The 24,147-nt window shown below is 38.2% G+C and overlaps 1 protein-coding gene across 7 annotated transcripts; it reads left to right on the top strand.

Moving 5' to 3' along the window:
* Positions 1-6,823: 6,823 nt before the first annotated feature.
* fbxo38 (F-box protein 38) lies at positions 6,824-20,568 on the top strand. Of its 7 annotated transcripts, none has more exons than XM_039655219.2 (21): positions 6,824-7,198; positions 7,354-7,614; positions 7,740-7,873; positions 9,392-9,555; positions 9,655-9,820; positions 9,923-10,198; positions 10,385-10,478; positions 10,572-10,702; positions 11,855-12,025; positions 12,199-12,341; positions 12,583-12,781; positions 13,373-13,525; positions 13,616-13,783; positions 14,490-15,062; positions 15,702-15,802; positions 15,951-16,053; positions 16,139-16,305; positions 17,162-17,307; positions 17,842-17,945; positions 18,170-18,283; positions 18,898-20,568. In XM_039655219.2, the coding sequence occupies exons 2-21, from the start codon at positions 7,484-7,486 to the stop codon at positions 19,074-19,076; spliced, it is 3,417 nt and encodes a 1,138-aa protein (XP_039511153.2). In that variant the 5' UTR covers positions 6,824-7,198; positions 7,354-7,483; the 3' UTR covers positions 19,077-20,568. The 7 variants fall into 7 exon arrangements, with proteins under 7 accessions (XP_039511153.2, XP_039511159.2, XP_039511158.2 ...); XM_039655225.2 differs by having other exon boundaries at positions 13,616-13,726; XM_039655224.2 differs by having other exon boundaries at positions 13,373-13,510.
* The last annotated feature ends 3,579 nt before the right edge of the window (positions 20,569-24,147 follow it).

Genomic DNA, 24,147 nt, shown 5'->3' on the forward strand with positions numbered 1-24,147 from the left:
AGTGCAAAAATGGAGGCTCCAGACCCTTCCAGAGCTGAGATATTGAGATATTTATAATGGCATAAATGCTATGTGTGATCTCAATATCTCAGCTCTGGAAGGGTCTAGAGACTCCATTTTTGCACTCAGGTCTAAGTCTTATGGCCCTCTATCAGAATAGAGAGTTTTGAGAAGATTGGAGAAACTAATTTTTTTTTTCTGCACCGGAAAAAAAAAAAAACTGGGATATTGAACTGGGATAAATGCTACGTGGGATATTGAGATCCCACGTAGCATTTATGCCATTATAAATATAGTGGGTTCGCAGATGGTGGAATTTTGGAATGGAGCTTGGTGCTACGGACCCCGGGGGCCCTGCTGAGTGCAGTGAAATAGTTATCACAACAGGAACTTTAGTTAAAATGTCTATCAAATATACTACCAGAAACCCCATTCAATAGATTGCAGGCGGGATCGTATCCAATTTGTAGGAGCTGCATTTGAGTTTTATTTTTGGTTTCATAATTTACCTATAATTGTTTTTTGTTTCCATTGCATTTGAGTGGTGCACCTTCTACAGCCAGAGAGGGCGCTATCCTATAAGTTGGAATGTGTAGCGCATGGGAGAAGGAGAAGGCGTGCCAGCTGATACATGCCGTTTGTCAATACCAAGTACGCAGACTTCGGACTTGCGTCCTTGGTAGTTCAGACTTGCCAAGTTCGACTCCGGAGAACGAACTCCCGAGGATGCGAGGACGCAAGTCCGGTTCTTCTGCAAATGGAGCAGAGCGTACTTGATCGCGTCACTCAGCACGCTCTACTCTATATTTTAGGCAACAATAAAACGAAATTTGCTACAATTCTGCATCTTTTTGTCAACAATAAAACGAAATATGTTATAAAACACCCCTCTGACTCTTTTCATTAACAAAAAAAACATATTAGCCTAATGGCCATGTGGTTCAGGCAACGCGATTCTCTTCACTGCATATATTTATAACAAAATGAACATGATCTTTTTGTTTTCATTTAAAAAATATGAAACATTGATATTTATCAAACAGAGACAGGGTTATGTCATTTTATTTTATTGTTCATATAGTGAAGATAATATAAAAAATGTTGTTAAAGTTAAATAGCCATAAAGTAATGAAACCTCAAAAACTATTTTTTTTTTGTGCCATGGAACAAACTATATAATGAGACCAAAGATAGACTTATACACAAGACGAATTATACGTCAAGGTTTATCCACTAGACTAGAGAGATCAGAGCCGGCGGCAAACGTCAGAAGCACTAGCCGAGGATAAGCTGTTCCAGTCGGGGTTGATCTCGCTGAGTGTCCGCTAAAGGCTTGGATGTAAGAACTCCGAGTCCGAAAACGTCTGATGCATTTTTCAGATAGGTGCTATCTTTATAAATAAACTACAGATTTGAGATTTAAACAACCACATTCTCGCCTGAAACACTCTTAAAATTACATTTCATGACTCAATAACAGTAGTATTTTGATATTTCGCGGATTTTCTCCTCTCCTATTGACGCTTGTTGGTCGGTGCGAGGTGCATTCTGGGTTACCTGGTTATCTCAAGTCCACACAAGTCACCTCTCGATGCATCCTCGGTAAACGGGGCGGATCAAGAACACATCCGGGGATTTGAAGTGGACTTGGCTAGATGTGAACTTTGAATTGGAACAGTACTTCGGCAGCGACTGATGACGTTTCACAACTCCACAAGAACACAAGTACAGACAAGTACGCATATTGAGAAACGGCTACAGTCTTTGACCTAGGCCTGGATCTGTGTCACTGAAGTTTGGCCTGTATGAGAAAGCTGAACTCCAAGCACTACAAAGGAATGCTTAAAGACATTTGAACCAGTTCTCAGTTTTTTGTTTTGTACTTTATATTTTATTTGCAATAAATATCCACAAACATTCAAACAACACCACTCTTGGATTTTCTTGGATTCGGGCTGTGAGTCTGACCCGGTACTCGCATTCTCCAGGTGGTTGGAAACATTAACAGGGGGTTACAGGAAAAACCCAACAATGATTTTGCCACTACACAATTGCAGCATGTTTCATGGCAAGTGAGCATACATGCACTCTGAAATTTGAACGGCTATAACTCTGGGACCAAGCTGCCCAGATGCACCAAACTCGGGTCAAAGTAGGGTCCCTAGGGGCCCTCTCCAACGAGCCCTAGCCCGAGGCTCTAGCACCCCCACGGGCCGAGATAATGGGAAATAACCCCTATCCCGTGCGAATCAAGTCACGATCCGTCAAATCGAGGGTAGTCCTTAAAGGCCCACTCCTCACCAAGTCTGTAGGAGAGTGGGCATTCCACGAGCTCCTACGATCCCTCGGGGACATTATGCACCCAATGGCAGCTCATTATATGGGCTTTTGTCCACGAACCCCCGGTTTGGACTAATTAGTGTAATTCACTTTACAGTGCACAAGATCAGTAATGAAAACTACAAAAAAGTACTTTACTATATTTTTACTGCATTTCATAATTTGGTCTGCTTCTGCGTCTGCAATAATGAAATGACATGTAAACCATTAGCTGTCATGCATCAACAGAGAATTATCAATATTTATAGCATTTATTCATCTTGGTTTGGTTACTGTTTGTGTTTGGGTTCAGATTATGCATATAACGCATTGCAAAAAGTAATGTTAAGATGCTAAACATCTATTAGTATATTATATTTTTAGGTTATTTTATTACTGATTGATCTAGATTAATAAATGCTATATATATTGTTAGGCCAGGTTGCATAATGAATGTTGAAAAATGTAGCTTAATTGTAGGCTAAGATTAGTAATATTCATATTACTCTCTCTCTCTCTCTCTCTCTCTCTCTCTCTCTCTATCTATCTATCCCCACCACGGCAGTAATATGCCATTCATTTTACTTATATTCATTCATATTAAATTAATATGTTGGTTTGAAAGTGCAAAAATTATGAGAACTAAACTTGCGTGTCATGCAAGAAGATTTGATCTCTCGTGTTTACTGTATCATATTTAATTGATAACCTCTTATCTGCGCTGTTCAGTGTTCAATAAAAGACTAAATTAAATCAGTTGAATGAACAACTCACCTGTCGATCTCTGAACTCTTTCAACGAGTCAGGATAAGCAACTGACGAGCGCTTCGGCTGATTTGAAGTGTTGCCTCCCATTGCAACACTTTATTGAAAGCAACGTTTGCAGAGGGGTGCATTGAGGTCTGTTTCTTGACTTTCTCATTACTTTTGTAGGCAAAGTAATGGCTTATTTCATTCGTACTCTCTCTATTTATTCATTCGGTTGTGTAAAAATTCGAATGAGCTTCGTTTGATCCACCGTGTTCCTTCGTTAGCCGGTTTCGCGTGACCCGCGTCAGTTTGGGTAGCGCACTGCCGCCTAGTGGAGAACTTCGGAACAGCAGCGCATCAAATACCGAATTTAACAAAATGATATTGTACCATTTGAAACTCATTATATACCGGTATTTTTGCAGTACCGGTATACCGTACATTCCTAGATCCGACCTCGAACAGACCTAACTTCTTCTTCTTTCTGAGTTGTATGGTGGTTGGAACAGACCCAACTGCCAAAGAACTGCACATTTTTGGACTAAACCAGCTACCGTGTAGTCAGCTGTGCTGTGGATTATGGGATGAGGACCAATGTTTGTTGACAGTTTACACGGACAAACTTGGAGTTGTCAGAAGGTGCAGCCTCATTGAAATTTGGTCTGATGACCATTAGGTCCCACTTCTAACTTTTGAAAACTCGAAGAACAGCGAAATCTTTGTTTAGCAAACAGGGAAAGGGAGGTTTCATAGATCTGTGGATAGAGTTTTCCCGCATGTTAATTCTGACCAATCTAAGTGCCAACAAGTGATATTGATGTTGTCATGTGACTGCATTTTGTTTTGTTTCATCAACTCATCAACTGATTCGGGTCAGAGCAATCAGTGTGGTCTGAAAAGAAACCAAAATGCCTGAAAATGCTATGATAGGTTATCATTTTTCGCCCTTGGTCAGGACCAAATGAACCGGACAACATGTGACAGCACCCTAGATTTCAACAATCAGTTCATTTTTGTGTTCCAAAGTTGACTTGATTTTGTCCATGGGCAATTAGTTGGATCGCTGGATGGTTGGTTTGCTGCTGTGATGCATGAGTGATAGGTTATCCTGCCTCCTGCCAGTAAATATCTCTAAGGGAGAGAGTGAGAGGATTGTTTATTTATAATTCATAATAAATACAGCAATATTCCATTAAAAAAATAAAAATATCTTTGATTTCAGTGACTTTAAAAAGCACCCTCTACCTGATACTCCCATTCTCCAGTCATTTCTTCAATTAATTATAACATGATGTTTTAAGAAATAAAAACAGAGTCTTGAAAACATATTTTGTGAAACTAGATAGGGCGTTGCTAGACATAAAGCTCTACTGGGGCACAGGTCCCCCATTTTTTTGTCTGGGATAGCAACAGTAGCTAAGGAAGGCGGGGCTTGCCGATAGGTCAATTGCTATTAATGATACATTGCTATCACACACGATGGAACATAGTAGTACAGAACACAACAATGTTTTTATTTTATGTGCTACAGTGCTGAAGGCTGGGAAGATTGTTTTAAAAACACCAGGCTGTTAGTTCTGAAAGTTAGGGGGGTTCGGGGGAATTATCCCCCGAGAAAATTTTGATTTCTCTGACCTTCATATGTGCATTTAAAGGTGTTTCAAGGCCAAAAAATTGGATAACAATTAAAAGTGGACAGCAGTACCATAAATGATTTGTCAAGCAGATAACAGATTGTTAAACATGAGAATAAGGATAAATGTAGCAATGAATGATACACACTACAAAATGTGATTGTCATCATTCAAAACTATTTTAACTCTTCAAAAAAATGTGTTTTTGCATAGTAACTCTGCACACAAACATAAAATGATTAGCCCACATACACACCAAACTATACACAGATATGAATTATGTAAAACACTTTATTATTTGTATTATTTACCAACTTTTGTTTCATCATGTTTTCATTCATAGTCTACCTAGTTTTCATAGCCTAGCCTAATAGCAGGGGGCGTAGCCATCATTTTAAAAGTGAGGGGGACAGAATGTCAAGTGTATGCAGTTTTTTATTTCTTCAGACTTTTGTTAACAGATTTTTGCTTAATTGGCTTAATATGCTATTTATTTTTAAAGCAATAAAACAGAAATAAATAAAGAAAGTTGTACTGTCCAGTACTTTACTCTATACTGCACATGCAGGGTTTTTCCTGGCTTAAAATGAGGCGGAGATGGTAAAATCCTGATCATGTATTTTAATAAGATAATAAAATGTGTATTTTTCGTAGACCATCATAGTCTGCTCTGTTACCCACAGTATTTTTGTTGGTGGATCTCGGAACCTCAGGGGGGTCAGGGGGTATGCTCCCCCATGAGAAAACTTTGTACATTTTAAAGATAAATTAATTAATTTTGGTGCACTTTGAGTCCCCCGAATCTGCTGTTAAAAATAATAAATCCAACAAATCTGCTGTTAAAAATAAAATAATCCTGCCCAAACAAAGGATATTCTCTGATTTAGATATCTGATTTATATAAAATGATCAGTGTTAAGCATGATAATATGGTTAAATATCACACTGAACCAGTTTTAAAAATAACATTTACTTAAAATAAAAGTTCTTCTTTTGGCAAAATTACATTTTATTACTAGCCTATGCCTTACTGAAATTTCCCAATTGAAAACATTCAAACTTCAAGCTTTTAAAACTACTTCAAATTTTCTAGTTAGGCTTTTCCAAAAAAGGTTTGTGGACAAACTAAGTTATCTAATTGTAAAGTGTTAACAAATTATGATAAACATGTACAGATATTACAATTCTGCCTGATTCAAGCAGATAGTGGCTGTTAATGCATGAAAATATAAATTGCACTAATATTCACCATGTTTATTCTAATTTGATAACATATCTGTGAAAATAAAATGCATTACGAGTAAAAAAAAAGAATGAAAATGAAGAGTTCAGATGCAAAAGCCTCTAAATGCCATTTGAAATTTTCTTCTTTAATGATGATTTTTTATCAAACTTGTATAAGTTCAGTAATTTCACTTAAATAACAATTAATAGGTAATTATCATTGCAATTTAAGTGAAATCACTGAACTTAAATATACAAGCTTGATAAAAAATCATCATTCTAGAAGAAAATTTCAAATGGCACTTAGAGGCTTTTGCATCTGAACTCTTCAAATATTGCCTGTTTGTTCGGGTAGTGAATTTACAACAAAGCCTGTTAATTATTCAACTAGAGAAAGGCGTAGTTATTCATCATTGTGCAACACAATTCGGATACTACATGACAACTTACTTACAGTGCTTGACTTTTTCGTGAACAATGAGTTTTTGCCAACTCAATGAAAATGCATTCGGCGCGGGTGCGAGCATTCCAACCCTGTATCACACGAAATACGTTCTGAGGAAACTATTTGCAAATCGCGGTTGGAGCATTCTCAAGGTCTCAAGCATAGACTCTCAAGTCGTGTTGTTATGGAAGCTTGTTTCCGCCACTGAATAAAAAAATATAATAAATAATTGTGACTTTTTATGTCACAATTCATAGAAACAAGCTTCCATAGGAAAAGAGACTTTTTTCAAAAACATTCAAAAAAGTAATGTTTCGAGACTTAGTGTGTGTAGGCTACAGTACAACAACCAACAGGAGATACAAACATTAAAAGTTTCCGATAATTCGCATCTTTTATTTTGTAAAAAAAAAAAAAAAAAAATGAACTGAACTTCCTGTTTGTTTTTGGAAGGCTAACGCTGGCTTCACATCGCTACTGAACGCGGAATCAGATAGACAGCTGCTGCTGGCTGCTCACCCTCAAACTGGCCACAAATCGCACTTATGAACTTGGCTGAAAATAAAAGGACATAAATAATCAAGTTTCTGCTGAACGCTTCGCGTTAAAAGTCTTGTTGCAGCACTGTTAGGTATCCTTATAAAACAGTGGTGAGGTTGCTAACAGCTGATTGCTAGCTAGAGCTGGTGATCATAACCTCAAACAGCAACATCACCATCTCTCCACATGCTGCTGATCACTGAACGACTCAATTCTTCTCCATTTGGTCCATGATGTCTCTCAACAACCGCTGTTAAGATCATAGCATAGCTCCTGGTACTCTCCTGTGAGTGTTACAGCCAGTCTGCTGTAGATTGCCCATTGTTTGATGTGTTCATGGAGCTTTTCTTCTGTTTTTACCTCCTTGAGCTGTTGTTTTGTTTATGATAGTTTATATTTACATGTAATGTGAAAGTGACACCCTCGTTCTTTGTCTCATAGATGTTTACTGCTGTATTTATTCTTTACACAAGAGTAGTGATGATTGTGTGTTGATGCCTCCAACAAGAGGACCAGGACAGAGGGAGTGAGCTTATTACCTTCCCTTGGTGGATCTCTCACTCTTCTGGACATGATGGGCCCCCAGCGGAAGGTCACCAGGACTCATGGTTTGGTGGGAGGAACATTTAGCTCTCTTGGGCATGAGGAACCCAAAGACTACATCAATGAGCTTTCACATGAGGTGCTTTGCCACATATTCCGGTCAGTACAGCACCCCAACACCCCACCACTAGTTAGTGCAATAGTTAGCTCTACCGTATTAGCAATGCTAGTACTATCTGTTCTCCTAACTGCTAATTATGATGCATAACTTTATCTTCCCTCAGATACTTACCCATGCAGGACATAATGTGTATGGAGTGTCTTTCACGGAAACTGCGGGAAGCGGTGACTCTGTACTTGCGGGTGGTGAAGGTGGTGGACCTTTGTGCCAGCCGGTGGTGGGAGTACATGCCCTCAGGTAGATGGTACTGTTAATTTTCCTGCTCTGTGTCAAATTTCACTTGTGAGAGATCTGGTTATAACTAAACCTGGAATAAATGTGTAGTCCATATAATGAAGTATCATACTCCTGTACAAACACTGATCTACTCGGCAGGTTTCTGGCAGATTTGAAAGATTTTACATCCCTCTACCCTGCATGTTTAATGTATTAAAACATTTTATTAGGCTTTTACAGTGTATTAATCTCAGCTCAACATGATTTACCATAGCCCTCTTAAATTTAGTGGTTGAATCGTTGATGTTGATATCTAGAGAGCTAGATGGTCAGTGGCTGATGTTATGCCAAAATAATACAATTCTAATAAAAAATAAGAAGACTGTCATGCTCACTAAGGCTGCATTGGTGATCAAAAATACAGTAAAACAGTGATATTGTGGAACTATTATTATAATTCAAAATAACTGATACCTTTTTTTAAATATTTAAATATACAATTTATTCCTGTGATCCCCAAAGCTGAGTACTACTGCAGTCTACATTGTCATATGATCCTTCAGAAATACTTCTAACATGCTGATTTGGTGCTCATGCAATGTTTCTTATTATTAGCAATGTTGAAGACAGTTGTGCTGCTTAATAGGTTTCTGGAAACTGTGATTAGTTTTATTTTTTAATTTTTTTTTCATAATTCATACATTTCTAAAGAGCAGCGTACATTCAAAATATAAATACAGTGAAATGTTTTAAATGTATTTACTAGACTTTTTTTTATAAATTGAATGTCCATTGCTGAATAAAAGTATTAATTTAATTCAAAACATTTCTGACCCCAAACTTTTGAATGGTTGTGTGTATTACCAGTGTAACATTAATTTAATTATAAAAAATAGATGTATAAAATAAATATTTTTAATTGATTATATTGAGTTTTGGTATCTATATAATGAGAAACTTAGGTTAGTCAGATTGATTTTCAGTCAATGCCAGACATGATTTGTTCAAGTTGGCCAATTAATAAACCTGGCAGATATATTGGTCTTTTGCTATATGTATTATTTAAAGCTTCCTTGTTTTGAATGGTAGTCCAACACTGCATCCGAAATCAAATACTTCCCTACTATATAGTATGAAATGATGAAAAGCCCAGGATGACCTACTGCTTCTGTCGAGATTCTCAAGTGTGCATTCGATGGACACTTTAATGTCCCATGAAGATTTATGAAATGACAGTGAAGCGACTCAACTGACGGTGGTTGGTCATGTCGCAGTAACAACATGGTGGATGTAGTACATCCGAATGTCATTCATACTACCCATATTCGTACTATACAGAGCGTACTTTTTACAACGATAGTGAAGTAAATTCAAATGTAGTACCTACTCAGATTAGTACACGATTTCGGAGTCAAGTCTGTAAATCCAAGAAGTCCTAAAGACGTTTACTAGTCCTAAAGCCATGAAATTTAATACTTATGTAATTTCTTTGTCATTCCTAATTGCTGTGGTTTGAACTGTCATGTGTATGTAACTTAGGTTTCACAGACTCCAGTTTCCTCATGCTGATGAAGAAGATGCCTGACTTGGAGCAGCTGTATGGTCTTCATCCACGTTATCTAGAGAGAAGGAGGGTCAGAGGTTATGAGGCCTTCAGTATTCCTGGTGTTTTGGAGGCTCTACAGGCCTGTCCCAACCTTATAGTGAGTTCATGTTAGGGATAATTGTTATTTCAGTTTATGGAATTGGAAGTGTCTGTTTTCTACTACAGTAGAAAATGATAACAATATCTGCATTTATAGGGAGTTGAGACATCCCATTTGGAGCTGGTGGAGGCCGTATGGAATTACATGCCTCAGGTTCACATTTTAGGGAAGTTTAGGAACCGAAACGGGGCCTTTCCTATTCCTTCAGAGAACAAACTTACCATTCCAGCTGCTGCTAAAATCCAGACCCTCCATCTTGTTGGTGAGTTTCAGATTGCCCCATTGTGCAAACCTTTTTCCCCATCATGTATCAGCTGCTTGGTCAAATTTTTTCTCAAACCTTTCTGTTTGAACTTTCCTGTAGGTGTCAATGTGCCCGAGATCCCATGTCTATCCATGCTCAGGCATCTGTACCTGAAGTGGGTGCGCCTCACTAAGCCTCAGCCCTTCAAAGACTTTCTCTGTGTGAACTTGCGTACGTTTGTCATGAGGAATTGCGCCGGTCCCACCAATTCTCTTAAATATGTGCCTCTTGTCACTGGTCTGGCCTCCGCCCGCAACTTGGAGCAGCTGGAGCTGGTGAGGGTGCCCTTCTTAGGGGGACTGATTCAGCATGTGGTGGAGGATAGCTGGAGGTCAGGTAACCACAACATTTTGCCAGCTCCTTATAAATAGGAGGCATTTTAAAATGACTGAATAATATATTGATGTATTGTAAAATATTTTTCATTGTCCATTTGTGTGAAATACCTGTATTGTTTTGTCTACAAAGTTTGAGCAAGAAATGAGTTTGCAGTGTCCACTACTAAAAGAATGTTTCTTCTAGGAGGGTTTCGTAATTTGCACACAATTGTTTTTGGTGCCTGTAAAAATGCACTTGAGGTGGATCTTGGCTACCTCATCATTACTGCTGCTCGCAGGTAAATCTATATTTTTTTTAAGAATATCATAAACTTAGATTGACTTCTGTATTCGCATTAAAGACATTGACAGAATCTACTTTGGTTGTACAGGTTGCATGAAGTTCGAATCCAGCCTTCTTTAACCAAAGATGGGGTGTTTTCTGCACTGAAGATGGCAGAACTGGAGTTCCCCCAGTTTGAGACTTTGCACCTTGGATATGTTGATGAATTTCTATTGCAATGTAAGTCATTGTTATATAATGTGAATGATCATATCTTGCTGTCAGGAGCATCATGGATGCAGATGTTACTGTAAACAGTTTGGATGTAAAATTGTCAAAGTGTTTAGCTTATGTCTTTATAAGCATGGACATAGCTGGCTATGAATTCACAGAGGCAAATTAATAAACTTGTCTAATTTTGCCATTTTTTTAAATTTGAAAATAAGCCTAAGAGTCATTTAATGTAAAAAAAGTGCAACTATAAATGAGAGGGAGCAAGAAACATTAACACAGTTAATATAGTTTTTTATAAAGCAAGCCGTTTTCATCATATTTAGGCATAAGAGTGACAATGAATGTGTACGCATTGTGAATGAATGTAATAATCTTAGTTATCTAGCTTTCCCAGTAGCAGCTTTCATTGCAGTACATGAGATCAGGGGGCGGAGATGTGTAGGTTTAGGGGTGGGGATAGGGATCAGGGGGTGGAGATGGGTAGGATTAGAGGTGGGGTTAGGAATCAGGGGGTGGAAATGTGTAGGTTTAGGGGTGAGGTTAGGGATCTGGTGGTGAAGATGTGTTATTGAATTATTGGATTATATTACTTTGAAGTTATCTGTTGCCATCTTTAAAGGGGTATTTCAGCCCAAAATGTTTATTGTCATCACATCATCATGTCCTTCCAACCTCGCAAGACTTTCATTCACTTTCAAAACACAAATGAATGTTTTTTTTAAAGGAATCCTGAGAGATATTCTGTATGTTCCTCCATTGAAAGACCATTCGACCAAAACATTCAAGCATCAAAAAGTTCTTACAGACATCATAAAATTGTCAAGCAAGCATGCATATTTGATGTGTACTGTGTATTTGTTTATCAATGCCTCAAATGAAATGATGCATGCCTAAATGAAATCTGTTTATCATATAAAGTGATCATGTCTCTTCAGAAGAATTGGATTAAACTGCTCGATTCATATGGATTAATTTTATGTCTTCATTTCCCCTAAACATTGATGCTTCAAAAAGTTTATAGTCTTTCAACAGAGGGGTAGAAATATGTCAGGTTTCATTAAAAATATCTTGATTTGTATTTCTAAAATGATGAAAGTTTAATGAATTTTTGTGGAAACTAACCCTTCATTTACCTCCAATGAAACATGTTTCACACAGGTAACATGAGCCATGCCGAGTTAGTCAAATACGGTCTTGCTGATGTTATCGAAAATCCAGGAATCATCACAGACATTGGAATGAAGGCTGTTAATGAAGTGTTCACCTCCATCAAGTATTTGGTCATTTATAACTGTCCACATCTACACAACCCACACAACTGGATCACAGGTAATGAATTCACCATCATTTATTTATGTACTTCCTGAGCTAATGATGGAACTCAAACTATTTTATTTAAAATGTACCATTTCTATCATCAATATCTAGAAAGTCCTCAACTTTACAGTTGATTTCACTATTAGTGTTTTTTAATCTGACTGATAAGCCACTCTTTGTTAAAGACCACTCGCGCTGGAGTCGGTTGGTGGACATCACTCTGGTGCGCTGTCACGCTATCAAGCTGGAGTCGTTCAGTCAATTCATTGAAATGCTTCCCAGCCTGGAATTCATCTCTCTGGATCAGATGTTTCGTGAACCTCCCAAGGTGAGCATGGGAGCCCATGAAAACAGAGTTGACGGTGATATGCTTTGTTATACTGTCATTTGGATATCATTACCATTTGTGGTAAACGGACAGTTCAAGGTCTTTCCGCCGATATGAGCCTTAGCTGATCACAATACGTGTATTTTTGAATGGTAAAGAAATTGTAATGTGAATGAAAATGGCTATAATATAATATCGACTGTGCTATAGGAGTCATATTCATGTCATTTGTTTACTGCAGGGCTGTGCCCGTGTGGGGCTCAGTGCGGGCACGGGTATCGGGGTATCATCTGCCCTGGTCAGCAATCAGAATTCCAACAATGACAATGACAACAATAACAACAACAATCACCAGAACAATAATGATGCAAACATTCCACCAAATAACAACAACCACCAGGTTGAAGATGTGCCTCAGCAAAACCACCGTGGCCCAGAGGGTATGTATGCCTTTGAAAAAATGTTGGGGTCTGAAAGTTTTTATATATATATATGTATATATATATATATATATACAGAAATGAATACTTTCATTCAGCAGGGATGCATTAAGTTTATTATAATTGACAGTACAGACATTTATAATGTCACAAAGAACTCTTTGGTTCTTTTTAACTTTCTGTTCATCAAAGAATCCTGACAAAATTTTTTAATGTTTTCCACAAAAATATTTAGCAGCCAACTGTTTTCCACATTCATAATAATAAGTAGGAAGGTTACGGCACCAAATCACTGTTTTAGAATGATTTCTGAAGGGTCGTGTGACTGAAGACTGGAGTCATGATTCTGAAAATGTTGTTTTGCCATCACAAAAATAAATTACATTTTAAAATGTTCAAATCGAAAAATTAGTTTTAATATTTCACAAAGTCACTATTTTTACTGTATTCTTTATCAAATGAATACTGCCTTATTGAGTATAAGAGACTTCTTTCAAAAATATTATAAAAATCTTACTGACTGCAAACTTTTGAACCTCTAGTGTTTTTTGCTTTTGAAAGTTTTGAATTGCCTTTTCTGTCTTTAATCAGAGATTCCCAATGTTGAGGGCATGGTGGCAGACAACATGGAGCCTGAGCCGGTTCTTGTGGCCGTCAATCAAGAGGAAGAGACCCAGGGTTCCAGCCAGACTACTAATCCTTCGCATGAACAGGATGAGGAACAAGCAGGTCTGGAGAAACCCTGTAAATAATTTTAACAGATAGGTTACATTTAATAATTAACCAATAATATTTTTATTTATTTATTGCTTTCTCTTTTATGATTTATTTTAGGCCCTAGCGGAGTTCAAACCGCAGTGAAGAAGCAGTCGGTGGTGGTGTCTGACTCAGACAGTGAGGATGAGTACAGTCCAATCAGGACGCCAGCTGCCGCCCGCTCTCAAGGCCAGTACCCTGAGACAGAATCCCAAGGGAAGAGCAGCACAGCTGTGAATCCACATGGTAGTTAACATTTAAAGTCCTCATAGCCACTGCAGCGGTTCATAGCTCAGGAACATTTCATATTATTCCAACATGTGTGAAGTAAAAAAGTGTTTAAATAATTTTGAGACCAGGCAGCTCCTTACTATCCACGCTGAAGCTGAGATCGTAAAATGTTTTCGACACATGTTACACGTCACATCCTGGCGTCACGATTTTTACGAGATGTGTGTGAACGCCCTCACAGATTCTAAAATAAAATCACTGGCAGTGTAAATGAACCAAAATCAAACGATTCCGGGACACATTATCTGTGTATTTTCTGGAATCGCTGTGTGAAAGGGGCTTTATTTTGTTGGTTTATTTCTGTGAAACTGCGCAGAAAACACCTGTACTGTGTAAAGCACTATACAAATAAATGTGATATGACCTAAATAAAATGAAAAAAAATTGGAAGAATTATCAATAAACAGCAGTTAGTTCTCAGCTGCGAGGAACATTGTTCAGTTTGACTAAGTGCTGTCCTCCTGTATTGCCCTGTTTAATTAACCAACAGTCTGAAGGATACCGAGGCCATGTTTACACCTGGTATTAAGATGTGTTTTGGTTGAATGGAGTGGTGGATGCTAAATACAGTTGTAAATGGTGTCTGTAAAGTCTGCGCTGAACAAATCTCATCTTGATGGCTAACCTATACTGAAATGATTGTTCTGCTGTATTCTGGCAGGTAAAGGAAAAACTCCGCTGCGTAAACGTGGACCGCACCCTCAAGAGTTCAGCTGTGAGAAAGGCTGCCAGGTAACCAGTGAGCAGATCAAGGCTGACATGAAGGCAACCACTGAGACGGCCAGAGACAGAAACAGTGGAACTGTGCCTGCTTCAGGCCACGCTACCGGCAGCTGTGTTTGCTCCATCCGCTGGAGGGAGGACTCGGCTAATCAGGACGACCAGGGTGTGGCAGGTAGAGGGGACGATGATATGGTAAGGACTCGCTGCACGTGCAGCAGGTCTCGTCCCGGCTCTGAAAATAGGACTCGTTATGGCCACCGCCTCCCAGCGGGGGACGAGAACCACAGACCAGAACGTCACAGCCCAGAGCAAAGAGCAGGGGAAGATGAGACGGAGAACAGGCACTCCAACGCTCCACCCAGGACACACAGTTCATCTGAAGGGCTTAGTGAGAGGACTGCAAGCCACCAGCAAGGCTCGTCACACAGAAGCCCTACAGACGAGTTCCCCAGGAGACCTGTCACTCGTGCCCGCAGCAGACTTTCCTCTGTGCCCTTGGTTTGTGAGTCAGGTAGGACAAGAGGTTCCTTACTGTGGGAATTCAAAAAGTCTTTTGAGCAATGGAAAAAAGCACAGTTGGGCAAAGGCTGCAAATCCTCGGCTATGCCATTTGTGCATAGCATAAAAGCAGATGGAGGAATGCTGGGGGTCTGGATTACTCCACTGCTAGTCTATATTGGCAACTATACTGCAGGAATTGTTAACACTTTTTCAGGCACCTTTGTAAAAAAAATATAGCAGATTTATGCAATAGGTTTTTCTAAGCTTGAAGTATAATATGTGACTGCAATATAAGATTCAAAATTCTGTCATCATTTACTCACTCTCGAGTTGTTTCAAACCTGTATGAGTTTCTTTCTTCTGCTGAACACAAAGGAAGATATTTTGAAGAACGATTGGAACCAAACAGTTGTTTGCCACCATTGACTTCAATAGTAGAAAAAAATCACTATGGAAGTCAGTGGTGCCTCACAACTGTTTGGTTCCAATCGTTCTTCAAAATATCTTCCTTTGTATTCAGCAGAAGAAAGAATGAACACATTGAGGTTTGCTACAAATTGAGGGTGAGCAAAGGATGACAGAATTTTCATTTTTGGGTGGAGTATCCCTTTATTTTCTACTATTTCTCATCACTTTTTCATCTGTTCAGAACTGCCCAAAGCAAAGCCTCGGGCTGCGGTAAAGAGAAAACGTATGGCAGACAAATCCACCAGCACCAGTGACCCTGTAACTGAAGACGACCATGTGCAGGTGTGTTCATAGTCTGGTTCACTCAATTATACGTTTCCTTAACGCAGAACACAAGTGTCCAAGAGTGTTCATATATAGTTGGGGCCACTCTTTATGTGCAAAACACACTTTTTCTTTTTTTTTTTTCTTTTTTTTTCACATCATACAGGTGCTCAGCCTTAAATCCAAAAACCTGGTGGGAATCACACTTACAAACTGTGGCATCACAGACCTGGTCCTTAAGGAGTGCCCGAAAATGATGTTTGTCCATGGTGCGTTTATAACAAAACACGTTGATATCGACATGCATGTCAAACTGTATCAGTAATCTGTGTAATTTGACTCTTTCTTCCCAAGCGACACGCTGTAGGGTGCTAAAACACTTGATGGTGGAAAGTGCCCCCATAGTGAACCGCTTTGACTACGCACAATGTAAGAAGTTGGATATGGAGCAGGTGCTTGACCAGATCTTACGGATGCCCGCGGAGAGAAACCGCATCATCTACATGAGACCTATGCAGCAGGTCAGTGGTATTCTTTGGTTGCCAGGACAGTAAAGTACAGTAGAATATTACAAATTATTTCCATTGCAAATAAATGCTGTTGTTTTCAACTATGTATTTGTCAAAGAATCCTTCAAAAAATTGTTTCCTGAGCAGCAAATCAGCATATTAGAGTGATTTCTGAAGGACCATGTTACATAAAGACTGGAGTAATGATGCTGACAATTCAGCAAATTTTAAATTGTACTAATATTTCACACTTTTAGTGTTTTTACTTTATTACTGTAATGTAAAATACTAATGTTTTGCACTGTATGTAACAAATTTCCAGAAAACTTTACTATATAGTGTTACATTACATCTTTTAAGCCCTTTAAAATGTATTTGTGGTATTTAAGAGGATATTAAAACTGCCCCATGATTTACTCGCCCTCGAACCATCCTAGGTGTATATGACTTTCTTCTTTCAGACGAATACAATTGGAGATATATTAAAAAAATTCCTGGCTCTTCCAAGCTTTATAATGGGCCATTTTAGTTTATAACGTTTTAAATATGGTTATTTTCCTCACACAAACACTGGGCTTCACTTCAGAAGGCCTTTATTAACTACCCGGAGCCATGTGGAATACGTTTATGATAGATGGGTGCACTTTTTTGGGCTTCAAAATTCTGTCGTCTTGCAATTATAAAGCTTGGAGGAGCCAGGACATTTTTTTTTAAACATATCTCCAAATTTATTCGTCTGAAAAAAGTAAGTCATACACACCTAGGATGGCTTGAGGGTGAGTAATTCATGGGGTAGTTATATTTTTTTAGGTGAACTATCCCTTTAAAGCACAATATGTTACACTATCTTTTCAACATTAATCTCCAGATCGATTCTCTGGCTCTGGAGAAAAAGCTCTTCAGTGGTCCGTACCCATACCACATTGCTATTATCCATGAGTTCAGCAACCCACCCAATGTTAGGAACAAGGTGCGCGTACGTAGCTGGATGGACACCATTGCCAACATTAGCCAGTGAGTGTACTACATTATCCATACAGTACTGGTAAAAGTAAGACTTCTTAAAAATCACTGTTTTGCTTCAGAAGTAAGAATATTTCAGTTTTAGCCGATTGATATAGACCAAGAATAAAATCCTTGTCTTGTGTATATCATCTCTGCATTTGAAAAGTAATAATAATGTGTCTTTTTTTTGTGACTTGTTTCATTACAATTTGATTCTGCTAAAGTTAAGCTGACTTTCCAAATGGTTAATTTGATTATATAAAACATAGCCATTATGTGACTGTGACTTAAAAATGGAGATTGGTCTAATTTGATGCTAAAAATTAACACTGATTTCCCCTCGACTACCCGCTAGTTGGTCGTACAACTATTTATGTAACTGATTTAAGAACAGTCTTAAAGAAGAAAAAACGTGATGACTAACTTGTAAGACTAGTCTTTGCAGTTTATGCAACTGGCCCCTGCTTTGTCCACCAGATGGCAATATTTTCTCATCATGGTATACCCAAAAGCTCACCAATCTTTGCTTTTGTCCTTTACAAGAGAACTCATCAAGTATGAATTCTTTCCGGAGGCCACACGGACGGAAGAGGATGTAAAGAAGTATCCCAGCTATCCCTGGGGCCGAGACATCTACACATTAGAGGGTGAGAGGAAACAGATCAGGGTCCTTTGAGACTAGCTCCAAGTTCCCCTCACTTCCTCTGGAAACACAGTTATAGTGGAGTGTGTGTGTGAGAGAGAGATTTTACAATTGCACTTAACATCCCTTACATAAAGCTACAAATGATCTAAATGTTTATAAGATCACATTCAGTTTTAATTAAAGGAATGAAAAAATAATGGCTTTCCCACACTCCCTGTGCTTTAGGAGTAGTAGATGGGGCGCCATACTCAATGATCACAGATTTCCCATGGCTTCGCTCTTTACGCACTGCAGAGCCCAACAGTTATGCTCGATACGACTTTGAGGATGATGAAAGCAGTAAGTAACACACTGTCCATGATAAAATAGTGAAGTTCAGGTGTTATTATTCATCACAAAACAATGATTCAAATGCTGATGATTCCTAGCTATGGCACAGCTGTTAAAGGGATAACTTAGTTCACCCAAAAATGAAAATTCTGTCAGTATTTACTCACCCTTGTGTTGTTCCAACCCCGTAAGACCTTCGTTCATCTTCTGAACACAAATGAAGATATTTTTGATTAAATCTGAGAGCTGGATCACTCCTGCATACTAGTCCATAGGCTTCTTGAGGGATTGAAACTTGCCGGCCTTGAAAAGTTATTAAAGACATTGTTAAAATAGTCCAACTGTCTACAGTGGCTCAATCTTAAGTTTATCAAACGACAAGAAAACTTTTTTTGCACAAAAACAAACATAAATAACGAAATCCCGTCACTTTTGATCAATTTAATTAATCTTTGTTGAATAAATGTTGTTGTTTTTTAAATACTGACGGCAAATTTTTAACTGTGTATATTTATTCCAATTTTACCACTTTTCCTTCTAATTTGTCCCTCAGTTTTAAAACGGAAAAATCACAGTATAAACTAACTTACTCTCGTCCACTCTGAAATGTTTCTTTCCGTCAGCTACTATCTATGCGCCACGACGTAAGGGGCAGCTCTCGGCCGACATCTGCATGGAGACGATCGGCGAGGAGATCTCAGAGCGACGGCAGACACGTAGGGGTGTTTTCCAGCGTGTGGTGGTCGTCTTCATCCACTACTGTGACGTCCGGGGGGAACCGGTGGATGACGACTACATCTAGAATGATGACTGCTCAGCTGGAGGCCCTGGAGGTGCTGGAGAGAGGGTGGAGAGCTCCTCAGCCCTCTACCAGCCTCTGTGTGAGAAGAGAACCCCTCAGTGGTGAATACCAAGGCATTTCCAGTTGCCTTTATCTCTGAGTTGACTTGAAACAAAGAGTAATCGCTTTCAATCGGCCATTGACTTTTTCTAGAGTAATAAACTGTAGAGTAATGGTGTCACCAGGTTGCTTGTGTTCATTACATGAAGGATGAATTGCAAGCCTTCCATGGACCGGCAGCACATTTGTAGTAAATAGGGGTGATGGTGTCAGCAGTTGCTTTGTTGCTATTGGTTGTGCGCATGGGAAAAGATATGCAGAGTCACAAAAGGTGGCATATAAAATCACTTGTTTGGTGAAGACAGACTGAAAGTGTTTGGTAGATTTTTATTTATTTATTTTTTTCAAACCCAGGCAGGTTGTTTTGGCCATTTGCCATAATATCCCGGTGTGTATCTGCACAGGCAATAACATCGTTCTAGATTTGTTTTAGTTTTTTTTGCTCCTCATACCTTTTCAAAGACTTTTTTTTTATTATTTTTTTTTAGAATTTCGTATTATTTTTGTTTTCCTCTTACCTTTTGCCTAGAGGTTGGCTTGTGTGTTCTGCACTATTAACAGTGTTGATGTCAGTTTAATCCAGAACCTGGTGAAGAGATTCAGTGTTTCTTGGCCCATGAGGGGAACGTGGCAGAATCGGTGAATAAATGTACCACATTTTACTTTCCTGTAGTCTTCATAGAGCTAAAAACAAACAAATTGTGTAACAAAGACAAGTTAGGAGTATTTTAAGCCCACATGATTTTTGTTTTTCCCTTTATTCAGACTGGAACTCCAGTAGAATAGTTTTAAATAAGAAGCACAGTGGATAAAGTTGCCAGGCATATCCCTTATTCATCTTCAGATGACTTGACCCACATTTCCTTCTCCTCACTAACTTGCACTCTTCATTTTGGTGAAGCATCTTCAAAAATGGCCCTGTGCCATTAACCTGCATTATAACCTACACTAGATAATAATAGTTAGCATTATGGATTGTTCCTTTCCTCTTTCTTGCCTAGTTCTTTACATAGTTGTTTAAACATTTAAAAATCAACAAATGGAAATAAAATGCACAATGTGTATTAACTGTCTCCTTGGTGCAGGATGGATTTCACCAACTCATGTTCGTAAAGAGTAGTTTGGGAAACTAGTCTAATTAAGAGAGGGTTGCAAGTTGCAAGCTATTGGTGCACAAAAACACCATCTCGCTACTCTACTTTGTGCTTTTCTGCGAGACCCACTCTGCCATGTTTCAAGAGCCAAGAAATTCCATGGATTGAATCTGCACACATACCTAGCACTGCAGAAACTTGTGTATAAAGTTTGTGTACAAATATTCTGTATTTAAATGATCTTCCAAAATTTGTTTTATATGTTTATATAAAAGAATAAATATTTCACCAAGACATTCTGTCATGGCTATTTTTGATTTATCTTATCTCGTATTGTTTATATCTTATGTATAATAATATAACTGTATTAGATACAGTGGGGAGAACAAGTATTTGATACACTGCTGATTTTGGAGGCTATCCCACTTACAAAGCATGGAGAAGTCTGTCATTTTTATCATAGGTACTCTTCAACTGTGAGTGATGGAATCTAAAACAAAAATCCAGAAAATCACTTTGTATGATTTTTAAGTAATTCATTTGCATTTTATTGCATCACCTACCAACCAGTAAGAATTATGGCTCTCACAGACCTGTTAAGTTAGTTTCTCTTTAAGAAGCCCTCCTGTTCTCCACTCATTGCCTGTATTAACTGCACATGTTTAACCCAGTCATTGAATCACTCGAAGGAAACACCACTACCGTGTTGCTCAGAGACGCTCAACTCATTGGCTTCATTTAGATCTGGAGCAACAACAAAAAAAAAAAAGACAGTAATTGACAATATTGTCTTTAAAGTGCTAGTACTTGATACCAACTTATTGTTTACAGAACTGTGTACTTTGTCTGAATGTCTACATTGCTACATCTGATGCCTTGTCCCCAGTCCCTTCATAATGTTACTTTTCTTCGAACGGTGGTCCCCACCATGTTTTACACAGAGCATGTGTCTAATTACAAAAGCAAAATAGTCAATTAGTCAATTACAATTAGTCTTCAATTACTGTGTAACTGCCCTTCATGCCAACAGTACAGCAGACTTGTGCGTGTAGAATCAATTTCCATATTCAGACACTGGGCTATGTTCAATAACCCACAAGACATGAGAGGGTAGTTAGTCTACACTCTTTGCTGTTGTATATGACCCATTCTGGGTTTAGTCTTGTCACATTGTTTACAATGTGTCACTGACACCATGAAGGTGTTTAATGTTTCAGGTCATTTTTCGCTTAACACTGTATAAGCAGGAAGAGAGAGAGATTTGTGGTTAGAGCAGAACCCCTCCAGCAGAACCAATTCCTGTCTGAAAGGGCTGGCCAAACCTTTCTGAATAAAATCCAGCCAGTTTCACCTAGAGAAATCAATCTCAGTGGTGAAAGACTTTCTTGCAGGACGCATGTTAATCCGTCTCGGCTGTCCTGCAGCAAAATCATGCGCAAAAAAAAAAAGCATTCGAAGAAGTAAACACAAGTGTGTGGTTGGTGTTGATGTTTTGTCTAGAAGTCTTTGTCAGTTTTGCTTAATTCAATCTTGAAGTCAGTCTTGGTTAATTCATCTTAAGTTTCTGTTTTTGATAAAGCAGGGTTCCAGCAGGGGAATTGATTTTTAACAACTTATAAATATTTGAAGACTGACCTGCCGTCGAGTTCAAGCCATCGACCTGCATATTTTCCACAACCTGCATTTTTATAATAAAATAATATTGTTAAACAGCCAAATTCAGCAAAGCATTTCCCATTATACTGCAAAGAAATCTCCACCAATCAGAGAATCTTGACCAGCAAATTGTTCCAAAAAACAGTTTGTGTGTGTGTATATATATATACACAAACTTACATTCATTTATTTTTTATATTTTATAAATATAAGCTTTTATGTTAGATGCAATTAATCATTTTGACAGGACTAATATATATATATATATACATACATACATACATACATACGTGTGTGTTACATTATCTTAATCTTCTGAATTGCACATTTTCTTTTGTCAGCTTGCCTTTTTGAATTGTCTCCTGTTGATGTTCACAGTTCATTTAAAGATCATTTCCTCTCTTTGAGAGACTCCAGAGCCACTTACTCTATACCATACACTCTATTATATCTTGTTAGGAAAATAATCCTCTCAAAATAGGCCACTTCAGGCACGAGAGTCATCGATTATCTTTACATACAGTAGATTGATTGCATAAATCAGTACAGTCAGGTTGCAGCTGGCTACACTGAGTCCAATTCCCTGATGGAGTTTTTCCTCCTAAGTCATATTTCAGTGAATTAAACTCCACAGAGATCTTTTTTTAGTTTTATTTGTTTTCCAACCCCTCACATTCCTCCTCCTTCCTCGGTTAAGGGCAAAAGATATAAGTGGTTGGTGACGTAATGCATTCTCAACGGGAGGACAAACATCTTAGGGGTTAATGCACCATGGTGAAATGTTAAGAGTCAAAGCCTTATAAAGAAAAAAGGTAAAAGCTTTATCATCTCCAGAGCGCATGCAGATAGAGACAGGAATTATAGCTAAGCTGATCCTTCTGTAAACAGACTGTTCATTAATGGACAGTGGGAATGAAGTCAGACCACATTAAAATTCTGTCATTTTCCTTCAGGAAACTTTTTAATGTTTTAGAATTTGTAATAATTTAAAATAAATAAAAGTAATGATGTAAAATGAAGAAATACTTAGTTTGGGGGCTGAGAGACCTAGGATCTTTCCAATAGCTCAACACAAACACACGGAAGTATGGTGAAATGGTTTGAAGTCTAATCCCCCGGAAAAAAAAAAGAAAAAAAATGTTATGTTTGGTGTCTTAGTGAACTTTAAAAGCTATAAAATATGATGCAATACATTTTCACATACTACCATTCTCTGACTGGTGTACACACAGTAGGACAACAAAAACTTTTTTCTCATTATTATTCAGCTCAACAGGAGGAGAATCTTGAAACCCCTGGATATTGGCCTCATTTTAAATGTGTGATTTCTAGACCTGGAAAAGTCATGTAAATTAATAAAATCCTCAAACTCCATATGATTTTTTCAACTGGATATACATTTTTTAAGGGGGTAGAAACAGTTAGTAAAAAAAAAAAAATTGTGGAAAAATGGAATGGAAAAATAGTGGTTAATTTCAAAGTAAATTAATTAATCATTTTATTTTATTTTTATTAAATGTTAAAAATCTTTTTCTAGGTCTCTAATCAAATTTGTAAGTATGTAAACCCATTTAACTGTAGGTAAGATTACTTAATATTCTACTTCAGTGCAAATGAAGGTATATTTTAACAAGTGGTCTTTCTTAGAAACCCGTAAGAACCAGTGGAATCAGATGTGGTGTAAACAGTGCTGCAGGACTTGTACATGCAAAGAATGAGAACACCCCACTGGTCTCCGTCAAACATAGAGCACAGCTCCAGCTGTCAGACACTGGGAATCAATTGTTCTCCCTTTGCTGATACATCCTGCCATGTGTGCACGCATGGCTTTTGTCATTTACCTCTCTGGCTACGTGCTAAAGGATGTGCTGAACCTGCTCTGGTGGACATAACTACAACCAGATGTGACAGGCCAGTTAAATTAGACACCTTGGCTGGCTCTCTTCCTTCAGGGCATGCAAAGGTAAAGCAAATGAATCTTGAGTGTGTAGAGATAATCCAATGTCTGTCCTCTGAGTAAGGCTGAGCAACAGTGATCTACTACAAGGTATTCCTGCAGTACAGAGAGGTCATTCAGAGGACAGCTTCGGGAATATGACTCTGATTAATAAATATGTTTATAACATTTAGCTTGACTAAAGGAAGTTTAATGGTATAAATGTCCATAAGGAAGTGTCGGCTTAGATTTGAAATCTCATTTGCCTGTGATGTGCAATGCCCTT

Source organism: Pimephales promelas, chromosome 9 (assembly GCF_988280905.1).
Source record: "Pimephales promelas chromosome 9, fPimPro1.hap1.1, whole genome shotgun sequence".
Taxonomy (NCBI): Eukaryota; Metazoa; Chordata; class Actinopteri; order Cypriniformes; family Leuciscidae; genus Pimephales; species Pimephales promelas.